The sequence below is a fragment of the Toxorhynchites rutilus genome, chromosome 3 (genome assembly GCF_029784135.1).
Source record: "Toxorhynchites rutilus septentrionalis strain SRP chromosome 3, ASM2978413v1, whole genome shotgun sequence".
NCBI classification, from domain to species: Eukaryota; Metazoa; Arthropoda; class Insecta; order Diptera; family Culicidae; genus Toxorhynchites; species Toxorhynchites rutilus.
Window position 1 is genome coordinate 21167888 of NC_073746.1, and position 19270 is coordinate 21187157.

General features: G+C 38.5%; 1 protein-coding gene and 1 long non-coding RNA gene across 2 annotated transcripts; both read right to left on the bottom strand.

The window, feature by feature from the left end:
• Positions 1 to 11767: 11767 nt before the first annotated feature.
• On the bottom strand, positions 11768 to 14127 carry LOC129772945 (uncharacterized). The gene is made up of 3 exons (XM_055776479.1): positions 14099 to 14127; positions 11901 to 13504; positions 11768 to 11832 (listed from the first exon to the last, which is right to left on the bottom strand). Exons 1-3 carry the CDS (start codon positions 14125 to 14127, stop codon positions 11768 to 11770), a joined length of 1698 nt encoding a protein of 565 aa, XP_055632454.1.
• A 3434-nt stretch (positions 14128 to 17561) lies between these two features.
• LOC129775945 (uncharacterized) lies at positions 17562 to 18753 on the bottom strand. The gene is made up of 3 exons (XR_008743036.1): positions 18537 to 18753; positions 18037 to 18477; positions 17562 to 17980 (listed from the first exon to the last, which is right to left on the bottom strand). It is a non-coding gene; the product is annotated as an uncharacterized LOC129775945 (long non-coding RNA).
• Between the last annotated feature and the right edge of the window lie 517 nt (positions 18754 to 19270).

The following is a 19270-nucleotide window of genomic DNA, read 5'->3' on the forward strand; positions in this document are numbered from 1 at the left end:
TTCACTGGCCTATAATCAAAAAATTGAAAGAACAGTTGAAAATGAACAATGCTCTATCAAATAAGCAAGCAAGCGGTTTGACTTCCTTCAATTGCAATAGTATTTTCAATTAATCATGACGACTCGAGATCACATTCTCGGAGGGTGTATGTTTTGTTTAAATCACAACTGTTGACCGTAGATGAATGGTGCCTGAGAACAACTTGTCAATCAGTCGTTGATTGACAGATCCGATTGAATTTTATATAAACGAACGGAATCGTAAGCTCGAGAAAACCCCGCTGAAAAGGAAAAATAAAACTTCCCGCAACAGTAGCAAGAATACATTCGCAACAAAACGAATAACAAAAATCAACATAGACGAATCAACAGTTTGCTGGTCCACCATCAAACATCGATCATCCAATTGCTGTCCTCTCGGACTCAAAATTCATCAATTTCGGAAAGGGCGAAACCAGTCTTCAGAAAACAAACGCAGCGCTGCGCTTGAGTTTAATTTTCATCAGCGCACGCTCAAAGAACACTTGTCTTTTTTCTTGGTGCGAAGCGCACAAAATTCATAAGCACGACAGCACAAAATGTACCCTGCGCAGAACTCAGATACTAAACATTTCTTCTCTCTTGTGTGATGCGCGTCTCATTCTATATACACACACACATACACGCATACACATCAAATTCTAGCGCCCACTTTGTCTTCGTTCGTTCTAAGCAAAGCATAAAAACAACAGCGCGCCCCCCATTTGAACCGTTTACGCTTGTGCGAAGAAAAATATCTCAACAGAGAGAGCAATCCAGATTCAAGCGCGCAGCACGGTGCGTAAGCACGGCGCAAGTTTCAGCGTAAAACTCAGTGCAAATTCCAGCGTAAAACTCAGCTTAACACTGGATGCAAATCTTTGCGTAAGAACGGCGCTGACAACCAAACATTTCATCTGTGTTTCGGAGCATGCTCATTCGCCAGAGCGCATGTGTGCGCAAGGACTGGGAGCTCAACTGGGTACAAAAATCTTGTTGCGCATCAGCACCGAGTTGCATTCTGAACACTGGGCGAAACCATCAACACATACCGAGCACAAAACCAAACGCATAACAACTATATCGAGTCACCGTCACCTCAACTTCGCCAACACCTGTGGAACCGAATTCGACACCTGGAAGTAGACGAGTGACTGGGAATCCCACCGAGCATTCTGGTCCAGTGAATGCACACAACGACTGATTGACTGACGTGCCCTTCGAAGGGAATTGGTAGTCGAAAAAGTAAAAAATAAAAACGTAAGTAGAATTAGTCTTCCGAAAACTCCTCCGTCTTATCAACAGAATGCGACTGAAATTTCCATATATTGTCAACATCGCACGAAAAGCCCCGCAAAAATGAAAGAAATTCAACAAAATCTTTTACTTTAATTCTTTCAATGTAATTCTTGCAACTGAAACTAGCTGGAACGAAAACGTAAGAAGCGAAGAAATTTTTCGAAATAATTTTTACGTATTCCTATTTTTTGTCTCAAAAGAAGTCTGAAGAAGGGGTTCTCATTGCCATTAATGCAAATTTCACTTCTCGAACGAAAAACATAAATAATTTGAAAAAGAATGGGTAAAATTGTCGATAGCTGGCGAAGTACACCAATCAAAATAAAGTAGACTCCATTCCCGTTAACGATAGCACTTAAATGCACTTTCAACTGACTCGGCAACGTAAAGTATCAATGAGCCGTGTGTTTATGAATCTCTGTATGTAGAACAATGCAAATCTTCTTTCTCAAAAAGGCATGATAAGGTTATGTTTTTGAAAAATGTTATAATTTAAATAATTATATATCAATTCATAAAAAATATAATTTGAGGCTTCTTGTCACGGTATATTATAATACAGATAATCGTCTCTTTGAAACTAAGGAACTTAACAGGAGAATTGCGTACATCTAGATAGTTTTGAGTTCTGGAAAAATAGGAACAAAAGAATTAAAAAAATGATAATCATAGTTTATTTATTAATAATAGAATTCAATTATTTATGAATAAATCAATAAATAAATAAAAATAAAAGAAAAAGAAAAAAAACACATACATATACTTGAAAGTGTATGGACTTGAGAAAATCATAAATCAACGAAATAGCATCGAGATTAAGAGTAGCCAGAACGTCGTGGATCGGAAATTTGAGTTCTCCCCTTACGATTTTTTGACATAGGACTATGACTTTTATTTCTGTATTGGTGGTCATTCTACGAAAAATGTAACGATTCATTAAGAGATTTCAAACACATACTACTCAAAATCGTTATTGCGACAAATGTTGTGTTATTTACCATTAGGCAGGTAATTTATCCAGCAATTTTTAGCTTGACACGATCGAACAGAAAATATAGTAAAAAAGCTAAACATTTTGATGATTGAAATGGGTATGGTTTTCGATTGCACTAACCACTCGCTTTCCTGCTCGAAGCAACGAGCAATTTTGTTGCTTATGAGTCGATACGTATTATGAATTATTTTGCATTCGCCGATAATAGGTATTGATCAGTTGGCAAAATCAATGGAGAGATGATCTTGGAAGATGGTTTTACTCTAATATTCCCAAATTTCGATCAATTCGGGCTTATTCACGTCTTTATCATGTCGGTCTTGCTACTAACAATTTATGTAATTGTGGTCCGAGATGTTATAATATCGAGCATGTGATTTGGTTATGTAAAAATGCAATTATTGAATTTAACTGGTTGCTGATTTAGAAATTCGGAAGGGTATACTCACGCATATCAGATTTTGATAACTTGAATAGTCGCGATCTTAATATTATGTTTCCAATATGTGTCTTTCTTAGAAGCCCGCTCAACTTCCTCGAATGCACTTGCCCATTCTTCTTTCCCTTTCCTATACATTAGCAGAACTTAGCACCCAATGAGATCAGTTCACTACAGCAGCTACACGAACTTCCCATGAGAGCACCGATTACCATAGAATACTCAATATACATCACCTGGCTATAAAGTCATTGCAACCCCCTACAAACAATGTTCCGGACAACGTGGCAACGAGAGAGAAAAGGCTACTTTTATCTATAATATATTTCTGTAGTTATAGATTTATTTGACTTAAGCATATATATATATATATATATATATATATATATATATATATATATATATATATATATATATATATATATATATATATATATATATATATATATATATATATATATATATATATATATATATATATATATATATATATATATATATATATATATATATATATATATATATATATATATATATATATGTAGATCTTAACTATTCAGAATTGTGTTTAAAAATGATTAATGATGATTCCTCGTCTTCTTCTGCTTTATTGAATAAACAAAAGAAAAGGATACTAATGGCTTCATTGTATTTTTATGTACATTTTTGAACAGAATGTGGTTCCAGATTCTACCACGTTATCTCATCTAACCAGTTTCTAGGATACAAGTTCATAAAGAAACTTCAGGGCTTCCATTTGATGTAAATAAAGAGAAAAAAATACAGATTTTGAAAAATGAAAAAAACTTAATTCAAATCCCATTACTACATACGATCATAGTCCTATGTCAAAATTCCGTCCGATTTCCTAGGTTCAGACCCATCAATGTTTTCTTTAAAACTTTAAAACTTTAAACTTTATTTCTTTCCCAAATGTTTTCATGATATACTGTATTCTTTTACAGCCATTCAATGCCAACCGATACAGTGGTTCTCAGGTTTTCGTGAAAATTGGTAGTTTCGTTCCTTATCGTAAAATAATAGATCTGTATTTTTGCAATGTATTCATTAGGGTGCACATGTTCATTTTAGGGTGGTTCGAAAAATCAACTTTCCCCTTTTTTCCAAAAGTGAATTATCAAAAAAAAAATCATAACCAAGTAGATGTTGCATTTATCATTGCTGAGTTTACTGCCACCATATTGATCTTTTCTTAGGGCCTGATTCTTCTGCGCGAATAGAATGTGACAGCAATGAACTCCTCAAAGTCAAATGACCCAGGTCACTGTATCACCGAAGACGGTTGGCATAACATGAGAGGTTCTTTTTGGGAGTAAAATACCTGATGAATGACAAATTGTGCAGTGTTCATTGGAATATATATCAAAGCTTGTGTTTTTTGCAAAGGCTCTATGCTTTCAATGTGTTTTATGAATGTGTATTTTTTTGATTTTAAACATTTTCATCCCTCGTTACAAATTTGTACAGGAATAATTTCGTTCTTTATAAATCTTTTCCTCTTATTGTAATGATGAATAACAATATCACTGGGATACTAACCTCGAGCCAACCGCGAGTAATCGGTTACATATTACTAACATAGTTGTAAGCAAACATTGTCGAAATATTGAACTCCCGGCCCCGTTAGGCTGACGCCATATGAGCCTTAATAAAAATATATATTTTGGATAAAAAAAAAAAATCACTGGGATAAGAAGATAAAAAAAATATATTTTCAAATATGTTTTTTCATAGTCTCCTTGCATTTGTATATTATTTCAATTGTTTTGATTTTGTATCCGTGTTTTGATTCCGCATTCGCGTTTTGACTTAGTGTCCGGTGCTAATTCCGCAATATTTACGCTAAAAGTTTGGTGAAAAGGTTGACTATTCTTTATAACATTGCAGTGAACGTTAATTTTATAGTCTCCTCACATAAAAGTCATTAAGGTTTTTATCTTTATATTTATTATCGCATTTAAATAATAATAAAAAAAAAGCTAAATTTTATCCATAGACAATGAGCAGTTTTGCCTTTTGGACAGATGATGACATGCAGTTGAAGAAGATCGACTGCTCAACAAAGAGAATAAGCCAGCGATCAAGAAAATTACCATACTCAAGTTTGTCATGTTCCAGCTGATGAAGAAGGATCTTCAGCTTGCCTTCATGGAGCATAACGTATTCAACGTATTGACGGATTGGTTAGCTTCGTTTCCGAACAAATCGTTGCCTGATTTGCAGATTCGAAGATCTATTCGTTAATTTTTAGGGGTGCATTATGACCCGGAGACAAAGAATGGGCACAACGGGCTCGCGTTCCCATGCCTTCGGGTAAGGAGTATATTGTTCGGCAAAAATCAACAAACGATATTGATATGAGTCGGGTAATTATTCCTACTTCTTCGAAGCTGAAGTGGCAATTGCCCATTTGAAACGGCGAATGATTGGAGATCGTTTAAATCCTTTGGAAATGCCTAATCCTAATGCTATTAAAAAAATTGAGTTTATGATTCAAAATATTTTCATTGCAGATTTGTTAAATATTTTAGAGTATCGAAAGATCTGTTTCGCCATTTTCTGAACAACGTTGAGTGTAATCATAAGTCGACTATAAAATCTACATCTGTTCTTCTGGGCATTAAGCTGGCTGTGACAATTAGATTCCTGGCTGAAGGAAGATATCAGAAAGTTACTGGAATTGATCTTTTAGTTGGCATTGCGCAATCCACCATGTCGAAGGCCAAGGCCAATCACTCAAGTGATTGATATCCTTGTGAATCATTTGTGCCCGATGGCAATCAAGTTTCTTGCAAACGAAGCAGAGAAAAACGTGATAAAATTAGGATAATACAGTAGAGCCCCGATGATCCGCGGAAGTCCGGCTAGCGAAAATAACGAATGACGAAAATCACGGATAATGCAATGAAGCACTAAAAAAAAATTTTTGGCATGGAAATTACGTTTTATCAATACAGAAATAATTAAACTATCCATCTAGAAGGTTGTACACCAGTGGTCAGATAATGTGAAAGCCATGGCCAAGACAAAAGTGCATGAGTTCATCACTCACTGACAAATTCCGGGAAGGCCTATGGATTTACTATGGAACTCGCTGTCGCGCATAATCCGCACCACGGATAATCGGGGTTCCACATAAAAAAATTTGAGGACATTGACCACATTAGGATTTTCCTCCATCCTCCATATCAACTCCTCAAACTACTTCCGATTTGTCACACGTAACCTGAAATACAGTTATTTCCATTTAATGCGACATGCCGAGGCACCACTCTCAGTGCCGCATTGGATGTGATTTTGACCTGTATTAGGACATTTTCGATGAGATTGTTACAGTGTCGACATCTGGTGGCGACTTCCAATGTGGGGCCATAATTAGTGTCCCAGATTCGATGTTTAAAAAAATGTCCAATTAAACGTGTCGCATTACAGGTCTGTCCAATTAGCAAAATGTCGTATTAAATGTAAATTACTGTATACTCTGCCTATGGTCGAGAACATAGTGAACGCGATGCGATGCGGAGGCGGGCTTGTTTGCGGAAAAGCTCATTCGTTCTCGAATGCGGAAATAAAATGCAAACCGCCCGGACCTGACATAGGCTGATGTCACATTAGGCGGATTCCGCGAGTAAAACCGCAGCGGAGGATCTACAGTGGATTGTGAATGAGCCATGTCACACAGAGCGGGGCGGTTTTGGAAGCGATTTCAAATCGAGAAAAAAAACCGTTGCGATATCCGCGGCGGCGAATCCGCCTAATGTGACATTAGCCATAGTAAACGCGATGCGAACGCGAGTTTAAGGCCGAGGACATTGTGAATGGACGCGATGCGGGAGCGGGCGCGGGCTCGATTGTGGGAAAGCTCTGTCGTTCACGAATGCGGAAATCAAATGCAAACCGCTCGGACCTGACATAGTAAATGCGATGCGAACGCGATTTAAAGGCGGCGAAACTGTGTGTGGAGTGTTTTGCCGCGAGTGAACGCAAGTGATGGTTGAAGACATGTTATCATATCTGGCATCCTTGTGCTGGGTTGTTTACATCAAGGCGCCTCTATATATACCAGGTGAAACAATCATGTTAAATGCACTTTCAGCCATATTGGAATTGCTGTCGGTATTGTTTACAAACAGCTGCCGGCGGCTCCTACAAACTGCCACGACGCTTATTCGAACGATGCCTACTATGTTCGGCTTTCGCGAATTTATGTTAAAAAGAAGTGATGATTTTGTAGAATTTCATTCTCATCCAGTTCATCCACTACTCTCGCATATGAAAATACAAAAATGGCGTATCCTAGCAATAACAAAACAAACAACCCCCGCTCTACAAACCGTAATCCCCTTCTTATTGAAGTGGTGATGTTGCTTCACATGTTATACATTTATACAAGCGCCTTGGTTTACATGCAGAATGGAGTGGAATGAAACATAAAAAAACGCGCGATCTAAAGCCATCAGTATGTCATAACACGCGATGAGCTCCAATCAATCGCATTGCATCGCCAAAAGTCCCCGCACATTACAGACTTTTTTTCAGCCGACAGTTTGGTTGGATCGGCCTACTGGTGCGGTTTTTGCACCCAACTGAATCGGTGTAATGTGCGCACATGCATACCTCTCCGTACTGATTGAGAAGCCATCCGAACTATCGGGCGACAAGTCAGTCTGCAGAAAAGTCATAAATACAACGCAATTTGACGACGTACATGCCATGAAGTCACTGTACTGTTCTCTGGATCGCAGTGTGCTAGAGTATGGATTGCAAATCTGGGCTCCGTATCATAGTGTACACATAAGGCTAAGGTTACTTTGGATAGGAGTACGCACGAAAATTTGATTGTACGAATAGAAACAAACAATTTTGTTCGATAGAAGCTGACGAATTCGAACGAAGCGAGGGGGAAGCAATGTAACCACACCAATACAACTCAATGTGGTTGTTTCCTTTCACTATTGCATACAATTCGTACGACCACTTTTCTGCATCCAGTGTCACCGCCGCCTAACGCGTATCTAAAAAAATCAGAAACGTTTTATAAGAAACGCGTTAGGACGGCTCCCTTGGACATATCCCGACAATTTACCGGTTTACGATTATCGATGCGCGCTCATCTGTGTGGTCTCTGATCAAAGATGGTGAAATAAAAAAAGGAATTATTATAACATCAAAGCTGAAATAAACAAATTAAGTTATTACAGTTCCGTTTTTGTGGAAAAACTGTGGCCACATTCACTCAATCCACGGTTTATCAAGCCAATTATCATTTCTAAACTCATAATTTAATTCGCAGTTGCGTAATATATTGTTTGTTCAAATTTATTGCAATAAACTTCAAAACCTCGAGGTAAGTTTAATCAAATACGCTATTTAAAAAAAAAAGATTTTATTTATTTATCACCGTCTCGAAATGTTTATCAATTCTACAGACTGTATCGCTATAATATGGTCTTAATCCTATTTTTAAAAACGGGTTTGGACATATTAAAGTTAAATATCGCACATACACTGTTGAATTCACAAAAACAACTTTCCAAAGGATTGGAAATCCATAAGAAGTCCTGTGCAACTAACAAACAATAAATCACGCTCACGTAGTTGTCGAGATGACACATAAAACGATACATTATATAATAACGATGGACAGTCAAGATTACCATTTAATAGTTCGAACACAAGAAGTTTTTGAAGGTTGGCACGCCTAGTAACTAGCGATTCCAAGGCGATCAGTCTGCAACGGCTTGTGTAGTTCGGAAGATGGTCTAGGTCAGTTCAAGGCAATTGTCGGAGAGCATATCGGATAAAGCTACGTTGCACTCTCTGCATCCGAATGATTTGCTTAGTGTGGAACGGGGACCACACGCAGGCAGCATACTCCAAAATGCTACGGACTAACGAACAGTATAGCGTTTTGATAGCGTAGACATCGTTGAAGGTAATTGTGCTGCGACGGACGAATCCGAGAGTATCAAACGCTTTGGCGGTTGTGGCGCAGATATGCTCGTTTAACCTCATTTTACTGTCTATATAATAACGGAATTCAATACGAGACTACCGGCGAGTGAACGACACTGTTTTGCATTTTGTTATGTTCAATTCTATTCCGTTATCCCGACACCACAACCGTAGCTCTTCTATGTCAGCTTGTAGCGCACAACAGTCAAGGTGAGATTTTTTTTTGACGTGGGACTACGTCTAACCGGAATATATGGAGGGTAAAATGAAAACCTAAACACAGAACATGCAGGAAAAAATGAAAGATTTCGAATGCTTATAGCTCGAACATTTCGTACTGGATAGGAGAGATGTTTGCATCACTTGATAGGGAATATTTCTACGCATCTATCGCAACTAACAAAATGTTGTTTTTCATTAGATAAACAATTGAATAACTGTAAAATATTAGGCGTTATCTAAACGCCCTAACTGCATCGTTTTGATTGGCCCGATTTACGGTTTCCCTAACACAGCCATCAAAACCAAGCAGCCTTGGGGAAATCGGCATTGCAAATACATGAAAGTAGGGGGACTTTTGTTCTCATCGAGAAATGTTCCCTAACACAGACTTTAAAACCAAGCAGCGAAATCGGCATTGCAAGCACACGAAAGAGCCTACAGGCGAGTGAACTGAAAAGTTTAAACCCTCTTAAAGCCAAAAAGAAGAAGAAGAACACACGAAAGTAGGGAGAGCTTTTGTTCCCACCGAAATGTGTTCCCTAATAGAGATTTCTAAACCAAGGTGCCTGGAGAAATCGATATTTCAAATTCATGCAAGTCGGGGGTATTTTTGTTCCGACTGGAATGTGTTTTCCTAACACAGACTTCAAATCCATGGAGCGTGGGGAAATCGGCATTGCGAGTTCATACAAATCGGGGGTATTTTTGTTCGATTGAAATGTGTTTCCCTAACACAGACTTCAAAACCGAGGTTTCTGGGGAAATCGGCTCTGCAAATAAATGCAAACTGCGAGTACTTTTGTCCTCGCTTGCCTTTGTGCAGAGTGGAATATGTCTGTCCTAACATGATCTTCTAAACTTAGGAACCTGGGAAAATCGTGCAGACACTAGAAGCGAATGAACTTCCCAGTTTCAAGCAAATTCGAGATTCGAGAAGTATGTACACTTTTGGGATGTAAACATCAGAGGGAAATGTAAAATAAAATAATCGTTTGATAATTTTTTTTGTCTTTATTGGAAAGATTTTCAGCCTTAGGCTGGTTCATCAAACGTTTGATAATTCTTCCGTACATATATTTTGTTCTAGTCATCATACCAAACGTAAAAGGTCCGTCATTAAATTTACTTGTAACGAAAAACAATCAATCACAATAAATGAATTGACTTTACACGGCATTTGTTCATTTTTTTCACTCACAGAGCAAATATATTGAACTCAATTGAATTTGGAAACTGTTTCATTCAATCAAGAATTTAATCAATACAAACGAATGATTGCTAAGCTAAGGTAGTTCCACGTCAACCTTGCGGTTATATCATAGATACTCATTTTTTTTGTTTATACTTTTGTTTATTGTCTATTCATCAACAGGCTGTGAAGGCCCCAATGATGTTACTTATGTCTAAACATGAATGTTACACTACGTTACACTTCGAAAGCAGGTCGTACCATAGAAAAATCGCCACATAGTAAAACTAACATCGAAACTAAAAACCTATGGTAAATTAAACTAGTTCAGAAAAAAAAGAGCTAAACCTCCGGCGAAGAAGCGTTCGGGATAAATGGAAGTTGTACAACATGGTCACTCTGTTGAATAATCTTTGCAAACCACTAAATCCACCAAACATGCTGTAGTTCGTACGTTGTACGGGCAATCTTAGCATCGCATTATTCCGGAGAGCTCGAGGTCGGACGTTGATGTTGATGTTTTCCAAGAGAACGGGACAGTCGATGCGTCCTTGCAAAACATCAGCTATGAACAGAGCTCTGGCTGTATCTCTACGGACCGATAAAAGTTCCAGGTTAATCAACTGACAACGACTCTCGTAACTCGGTAATCGGAAGGAGTCTGTCCACGGCAATCTGCGGAGTGCATATCTCACGAACCTTCGTTGAACAGACTCAACTCTTTCGACGCCATTGTTGTAGTGAGGAGTCCAAACTGCAGAACCATACTCTAAAACAGAGCGAGATTTGAGGCAGTAGATGTCTGCGAAATTTTTGGCAATTCTAAAGATGAATCCAAGAGTTCTGGTCGCTTTATTGACAATGAACGAGATGTGCGGTTTGAACGAGAGTTGCGTGTCCAATATTACTCCTAGGTCTTTGACTTCACTTACGCGCTCGATTTCTGAGTCACGCAAGACATACGTATACAATATGTTCTTTCTCGTGCGCGAGAACGAGGTGACGGAGCATTCAGCGGGGTTTACATCCATGCGGTTGAGCATACACCAATCGGCGAAAGCATCCAACTGTCTCTGAAGGAAGTGGTAATTTTCAATTGAGTAGACCCGAAGGTAAATTTTCAGATCATCTGCGTATGACAGTCGTGGTCCTTCAATCACCAAATTTACGTCGTTAAAATAGATCAAAAAAATCAGCGGACCCAGATGGCTACCTTGTGGTATGCCAGAAGTAGCAGCAAATAGAGAGGATTGACAGTCGCCAATAACGACGGCTAGTCGGCGGCCAGTGAGGTATGATTGGAAACATTGCAGAAGGTTGCCGTTAATCCCAAGCCTGTCGAGTTTGGCAACAGCTATACGGTGGTTCAATTTATCAAAGGCCGCAGTCAAATCTGTATAAATGGCGTCCGTTTGAGCGTATTGTAACATAGAATTGGTAATGTAGGAGGTGAGACACAGTAAAATTGTGGTGGTGGAGCGACCCGTCGTGAATCCGTGCTGGTCAGTGCTAATGTACGGCTTGCTGAGAGCGTTTAGCGGTTCCATGATAACGAGCTCAAACAATTTAGCCAAAGCGCAAAAGCGAAGTAATGCCACGATAATTATTGACGTCCCGTCTATTTCCTTTCTTATGGACTGGGAACATATGCGATAGTTTCCAACAGGTCGGAAAAACGCCAGTAGACACGGAAAGCTGGAATATTTGGAGCAGCGGGGTCAACAAGTCATTCATGTGCGTTTTAAGAAAAGCTGATGGGATACCGTCAGGTCCCGGATTGAACGAGGCTTTGAGGTTCGAGAACGACCTAGAAATCATCTCCAAACTGATGTCAACTCTACTCAGGGTTTGGTTAGAGAGAGGGACGTAGCCAGCAGCATGCCTGATATGTTCGTCGCTCAAACTCTCATCGGTGAAAACGCTGGCAAATTTATCTGAGAAAAGGTTGCAGATATCCCGTTGCGTAGAGGCCACGATTCCATTGAATGCCATAGACGATGGCAGACCGGCTGAATGGCGCTGCTCGTTGACAAATTTCCAAAACTGTTTGGGATGTGATTTGAGTTTTCTCTGTACACGATGCTGATAATGTAGGAAAGTTTGCTTCGCAACACGTTTATATTCGTGGTTGATTCGCGCATATTGATAATGAAGAATTTGTGTGCGGTGTGTGGTGAAATTTCTCAAAGCGGCCTTCTTCATTGATTTCAGTCGGTGAAGCACACAGGTCTGCCATGGTTTGCGGGATGCATGGTGGCATTTCTTTTTCGGCACATATCTATCGATAACATATACCAGGACGTTGGAGAATGTTAAAGCTGCAGATTCGACGTTAACGGTGTCTAGTATATCGTCCCAGTTGAAAATAGAGAGTAACTGGCTGATACCACGATGGTCGGCATTACGAAAGTCATAAGAAATTGCTACAGGTGAAATATCGAAATCCTGTGACAACTTAGTGCCAACTGTAACCAGCAGAGTTGGATGATGAGGGGTGTGCTTAACAAGAGGAGCTGAAGCCTGGCATAGGAATGGGGCTGTGTCCTGCGCACTCACAAAGCAGAGATCCAGACTACGGTCATTCTGATTGGCAACGTAATTGATTTGCGAGAGAGTGGCTAAGCTGTAATCGTCAAGCAAGAAAGAAGCGTTGGGGTGGATGGTCGAATAACCCAAATCCGGATAAAGGAAGCCGTTGCAGGATTTCTTCCACGAGATTCTCGGAAGATTAAAGTCGCCCATTAAGATGACTTCATCTGTTGCTTTAGCGGTTTCCAAGACAGAGAAAACCGACTGACAATGTGTCTCAAAGAGCTCGTGTTCTCGTATTCGGTCGGGAGGGATGTACAACGCACATAGAAATAAAGTACGGTCGCCAAGTGTGATCGCCGTCCACATCTGCTCCAAGCAAATCCATTTTTGATTATCTACAGCTCTCGCTTCGAGTCTGGAGTTCACGACCACCAGAACACCTCCGCCTCTAGCCTTACGGCTATTATCAGCATTCCTATCACATCGAAAAACTTCATAATCTTCACCGAACATCTGATGCGAGAGCGTACGTGAGTCTAGCCAAGTCTCCGTGAGAACAACGATATCGTAGCATTGATCCGATACAGATAGCCGAAAATCATCGACATTTCTGTTGATGCCGCCGACATTCTGGTAATATACGACGATTTTCTGATGGCGATTGAACGAGAGAACGTTGGATTGCGATGTAATAGACGCAGATGGTGAGATCACGGTGATGGAACTGGAATTCAAGGCGGTATCAGGCGACGAAAACACTGAAGTGTGACGGTACTTGCCTGCTGCAGCAGACTGGAAAACCCCCGGTCTACCTCTGCCATCAGATCCGAGACGACTATGGTGAAGAGAATTCGACTCGCAGTTTAACGCTCTTGCGTACAGGACGTGTTCTCGACAGTTTTAGAAGTTTTTAGAAAGTGGCTTGAACGATAGGAATTTCAAAAAATAAAATAGTGCTGTTTTTCTTTTTCTCTTTTCGAAAAAATTCAATTACTTTATAAATTTTCAAATCGTCGGCGTAGAGCAGTTTCCCAGCATTCAGTCGGAAGCACAGATCGTTTATGAATAAAACGAAGATAAACGGTCCGAGAACGCTTCCTTGCGGTACTCCAGATGTGATGGGAATAATTCGAGAATGCGAGCCATTGATGTTAGCGTATCCCTTCCGCCCAGATAAATAACAACGCAGCCACTCAGTTATCCAATAGGGTAGACCCAGGTGACTAAACTTTGCTACTGCTAGTTTGTGGGGAACCTTGTCGCTTTCGAGAAATCAAAGTAAATTGCATCTACCTGGTGTCTGAGCTCGATTTGGATTGACAAAAAACAAGTGAACGTCTTGAGATTGGTCGTTGTCGATCGTTTACTGACGAAACCATGTTGATACAATACCTATTAGAATAAACATTGACATTTGAAAAAAAATCACCTGCCATCACTGCTACTGCTCCATCTCATATTTACATTGAGCAAAATGACAGTTCTTGTGTTGATGTTTACAATTTTGTAGAGTATTCTTGCAAACAAGAAAGAAATTTCGACTCGCAGTTTAACGCTCTTGCGTACAAGACGTGTTCTCGACAGTTTTAGAAGTTTTTAGAAAGTATTTTCAAAAAATTAAATAGTGCTGTTATTCTTTTTCGAAAACAAATATACATGAAACATTGAAACTGTAGTGAAAGAAAGATTGAAAATGGTTTGAAAGCGGTGGTTAAAAAGATCCATCAGATAAAGGGCATGTGGCAACAAATGGCGACGGGAAAATGACGATGGAAACGTCGAGAAGCAATCGTGTTTCTACAACACAAAAGATCCAGGGCCGTATAGAGTCTTCATCGAAAGCCTTAATAAAGAGAACAAAATCAATAAATTTGCTTTAGGATCATCTCTCAGAAAAATTGATGATAGCAAAACATGCGTAATAGACATGAAATATCTTGGCCGAAATAAAATAATTATATTTTTCAACAATATGAATAAAGCCAACACTTTGGTTCGTGAGAGCTAACTGGAGCAGTTTGGTTACAAATCATATATCCCAAAACACCTCGTGAGCATATCCGGAGTGATAACTGGAATTCCAAACAATATTTCTGACACGGAAATTCAATCAGAAATAGAAAATGAGGTGCAAGTTTTGAAAGTTTTTCGACTTTTGCGTTATGTCGACGGAATTAAAATCCCAAGCAACAGGATAAGTATCACATTCCGTGCACAAACGTTACCAGAAAAGATAAGAATTTTCAGCACGAATTGTAAAGTGATTCCTTTCAAGCAAAAAGTGGATTTTGTTCAAATTGTCACCGCTTTAACACACAGAAAGAACTTGAAAATAACGCTATGTTCAAAACAAAAGCACACCGCATATTTTCGACGTAGAACTACGCAATTACATTATGCAATCCACTTGTTCACCACTTCGAATATTATTTTAGAATGCATCGAAATTTTTGTAATAGATTATGTTCTTCGTTACAAATAAATTTGATGAACGTCCTTTTACGTTTGATATGATGCCTAGGACTACCAAAATATGTGAACGGACGAATTGTCAAACGATCATTGTATTTTACATTTTCATCTGAAATTATTGCACATCTCATGTTTACGTAGTTATCGAACCGCGAAAGTTCATTCACCTCTAGTATCTGAAATGATTTTACCAGGCTTCTCAGTTTAAAAGTACGTTTTAGGGAAACATTCCGGTCTGCACAACGACAAGCGAGTACAAACGTACTCAACACCAAAAAATACTCCCGACTTGCATGTATTTGCAAAGCGGATTCTTCCAGACACATTAATTTTGAGGTCCGTGTTAGGGAAACACAGCTGGGTGGGAACAAAAATACCCCGACTTGCATGTATATTTACAAAGCGGATTTCCACAGGTACATCGATTTTGAAGTGTGTGTTGGGGAAACCGTAAATCGGGCCAATCGAAACTTGGCAATTAGGGCGTTTAGATAACGCTTGATATATTTATTTTTTTAAATCGTTTAGAGATTAGCGAATTGTGATGTATAGCATATCAAACAATTCTTAGAGAATTTCCGATTCGATTGGTATGCAAATCATGAGAATTCCCTTACAGTGAAAATAGTTATTAACGTTAATTTTATTTCATGAAAACGTGACCTGTTTTTTTATTTGGCACCCTTCCTGAAAGACGTAGTTCTACGTCAAAAATTTAAATGTACACTGAGAGGAATAGTTAGTAAATACGACGAATTTTTTGGTACATGTTACCAATTCTCTAGTCATTTTCTACCCTACTAATCATTGGTACATATTACGAAAGAAAAATGGTAGGCACAAACGTCAAACAAACTACGATTTGTTGTCCAACATTGGTGCAATATCAGTGAAAATTTTGCTTCTCATTTGTGAGAGATAATCATCAGGGATAATAAAAATGTTTTTTAAAAATTATTTTTAATTTGAAAAATTCTATTTGATTACATTTAACTCCACATACTTGGAATACATTATAATAATAATATATAACTTATTCTAGGAGCAGCGTACACGAGGAAAGTTCCCGTTCATCTTCCTGTTGCACCGCTCTAGTTAGCATTATGTAGGGAGTGTCGGTAGCACCAGCACGTTTCATCCGCATTTTGTTCTCTCGTGTCTCTATGAAGAAAAGAAATACATATGTTAATAATATTAAATATGTATATATGTAATGAAACGTAACATCAAAACAATGCTTACCTCCGAATCGCTTCATCTCCAAAATAGAAATGGCGATTTGCAAAGTGCGCACATCACAGATGTTAGGTATGACAAAAAAACAAAGTTACTAATGGTATGAAGTAAAATCTACGAATCTCTGGTAGGAACGTTCATTGCGTCTGACATCGCTTTTACGCAATTTTGGTAATATTTACAAAACATTTGTATATTTTACCAATGTTTTGGCTACTAAAGATTTGGTAACTGCTTTTACTAAACTATTTCTCCAGTGTATGTGCTACAAGTTAGCCCTATCCCTTCGAACCCATTGGGAAAATTAGGGCAATATGGGCAATATAGGCAATATAGTCACGCGAGTCACGCAACTAGCTCAGAGATGTCTAAATTTTCCGTTTATTCGATTATCGATTAATCGTGGGGCCATTTTTAAATATTCGATTCATTCGAATAATTGTCTCTCAGTATTCGATTAATCGAGCGAATATTTATTTCTTGTAATAATAATAAACAGACATTGATAAAAAAAAACAAAGATTATGATATCATAATTGGAAATGTTACATTAAATATAATTCTAAAATAAACATGGAGCAGAATAATGGTTTTTGAATGAAATGCTATTTCTTTATGTTGATAAATTTATCATTTCATGATTTATTGTTAGACGGTCGCTATCGGATAAAAAAGCAGAGAGTAACTCTTGCCCAATAAATGTATCAACCTTAAAAATGATTCCTTTTTTCATTAATCGCGATTACTGTGATAACTATTCGATGTACTCATATTTTGATTTTTCATTATTCGATACAACATTACTCGATTATAACTGCAGATATTCGATTATTTGAATTAATCGAACGATTAACCGACGTCTCTACTCAGCTCTTCACAAATTTTCGAGTCTGTCATAACTAGCGATCCCCGATTTTTGAAATTAATCGTTCATCAGCTAATCGAATACTTCCCACATTCCGTTTTGCCTGCCAAGATCGGGTCGATGAAATGTCAACAATCGACCTCAAATGCTGCCACCTTGCAACCGAGTTATCGACCTTTCATATGCATTCATCGAACAACTTGACGCCACTTTTTCGCCAACATGTGCAAGACGTCGACCTGCTTGCAGCGCCGCTTCCAGCACTGCTTGCTGCTTGTTTGTATTGGTTTGTTATTGAAAATGAAAAGGAAATACATTGATCGATTTTACTCATTTTATTGAAGAAAAATAATAAAAAACCATGTATAATAAAAATAAGGTATATAATGGAATCGGTGCATCCGGGTTGTCTGGATTGACGATTCAAATCCGACTGAGTACATTGATGAATATCTCCTTGCCCTTGATGACACAGATATGTGGCTGAGGAGGATTCTTCAATGTGCGTGAAGCACGGGATCTCCGATGGGGAAAATTGCTCGAAATACTATCGATGACCAGGTCCTGCTGCTGTTGCTGTTGATGCTGTTCCCCGGAATAGCACCCTGGACTTAAAGGATACTGCTGCGGGAAAGCTGATGCTTTTGGCTGGTGTGACAGAAGAGGAAATAAGCAATGTGGTGATGAGGGAAATCATCTTTCTCACTCGCCGATTGATTGAGTCGGATGTATTCATAGCTGAAACAAAATAAAATGATTAGTAAGTGAAAAGCAGAAATGAATTCCCTACTCACCAGTTGTATGATCCGAATAAAAATGCGAACATTAAAATTTCATGCGATTACGTTCGCTTACCTCGCCTATTTTCATTCTACTATACTACGGAATCAGTGCATTCGGGTTCCTCCGGGGTGGTAATTCAGCTGAGCAAGTTGATAAATACCTCCTTGTCGTTGAGTTTTCGTGTCTGAAGAGGATTTTTGAATGTGCGCGAAGCACGGAACCTCTAATGGGGAAAGTTCTTCGCAATACCATACCATGGTCAAATTCTGCTGCTGCTGCTGCTGTTAATGCTGTCCCCCGGCATTGCCAACAGGGGTTGGAGGTTACTGCTGCAGGAAAACGGATGTTGTTGGCTGCTTTGATAGAAGTGGAAATCCGCACTGTGGTGATGGGAGAAATCATCTTTCTCACTTACCGATTGATGGAAGCAAACGAGTCGAATGTATTCATAGCTGATAAGACAAGATAAAATAATTAATAATTAAAATGCCGAAATATATTTCATACTCACCAGTTGTATGATCCATTTGTTTTTGTTTGTGATGACAGTTTAGCGGAGTGGAAAAAAGAACCACCAGTGATGCCATTTGGTTTGTTTAATTATACAGTATTTTCGACTAACGAACTATCCGCGTTGACGATATTGGGGAATAGGCATGACAGTATGGATTTTCAGAAGGAATGAATACACTTTTAAAATGAAAATTATGAATGAACATGATTTTTCCTTAATCAAATTAGTACTCTATGTAAGTGAAAATCATCATTGCCTGCAAGTGGTGAAAAAACGTCATAAAAAAATATGTTTTGAGATAATTTTATATTATAATGACAAGTTTTTTTGAGAATATCTGAACGTCTATAGAAAATAATTCAAATTAGGGTCATGACAACGTACTTCAAGTAGAAAAAATTATGCCAAGAAAAAAATTTCATACAAATTTTAGCAAATATAAACTGATTCGGGCCGACTAATATGATAGAGAATAGTTTGCCTCATACAAACCTGAGAGAGAGGAGCCAGCTGAATGACAGATAGTTTGTTTTCTTCTTATTCTTTTTACGCATTCTCATCAAGAAAATTCCAAACTGACAATTTCAATCAAGCAAGTTGTTGTCATTCATTTATGAGAAAAGTGTTCAAACTTGACGTGAACCTTTGTTAGTGAGTACATTTGTGCGTTTTATTCCCGATTTGATTTTTGACATAGGACTGCGTCTAACAGGAATATATGGGGGTAAAAA

Bases quoted from the DNA above. Each gene is read 5' to 3' on its own strand.
- LOC129772945 (XM_055776479.1), bottom strand. From the start codon at position 14,127: ATGAGATGGAGCAGTAGCAGTGATGGCAG. The intron at 13,505-14,098 runs GTGATTTTTTTT...TCTTCACCATAG, and splicing joins AGCAGTAGCAGTGATGGCAG to TCGTCTCGGATCTGATGGCA. The intron at 11,833-11,900 runs GTATCCCATCAG...CAAATATTCCAG, and splicing joins GTTCAATCCGGGACCTGACG to CTTTCCGTGTCTACTGGCGT.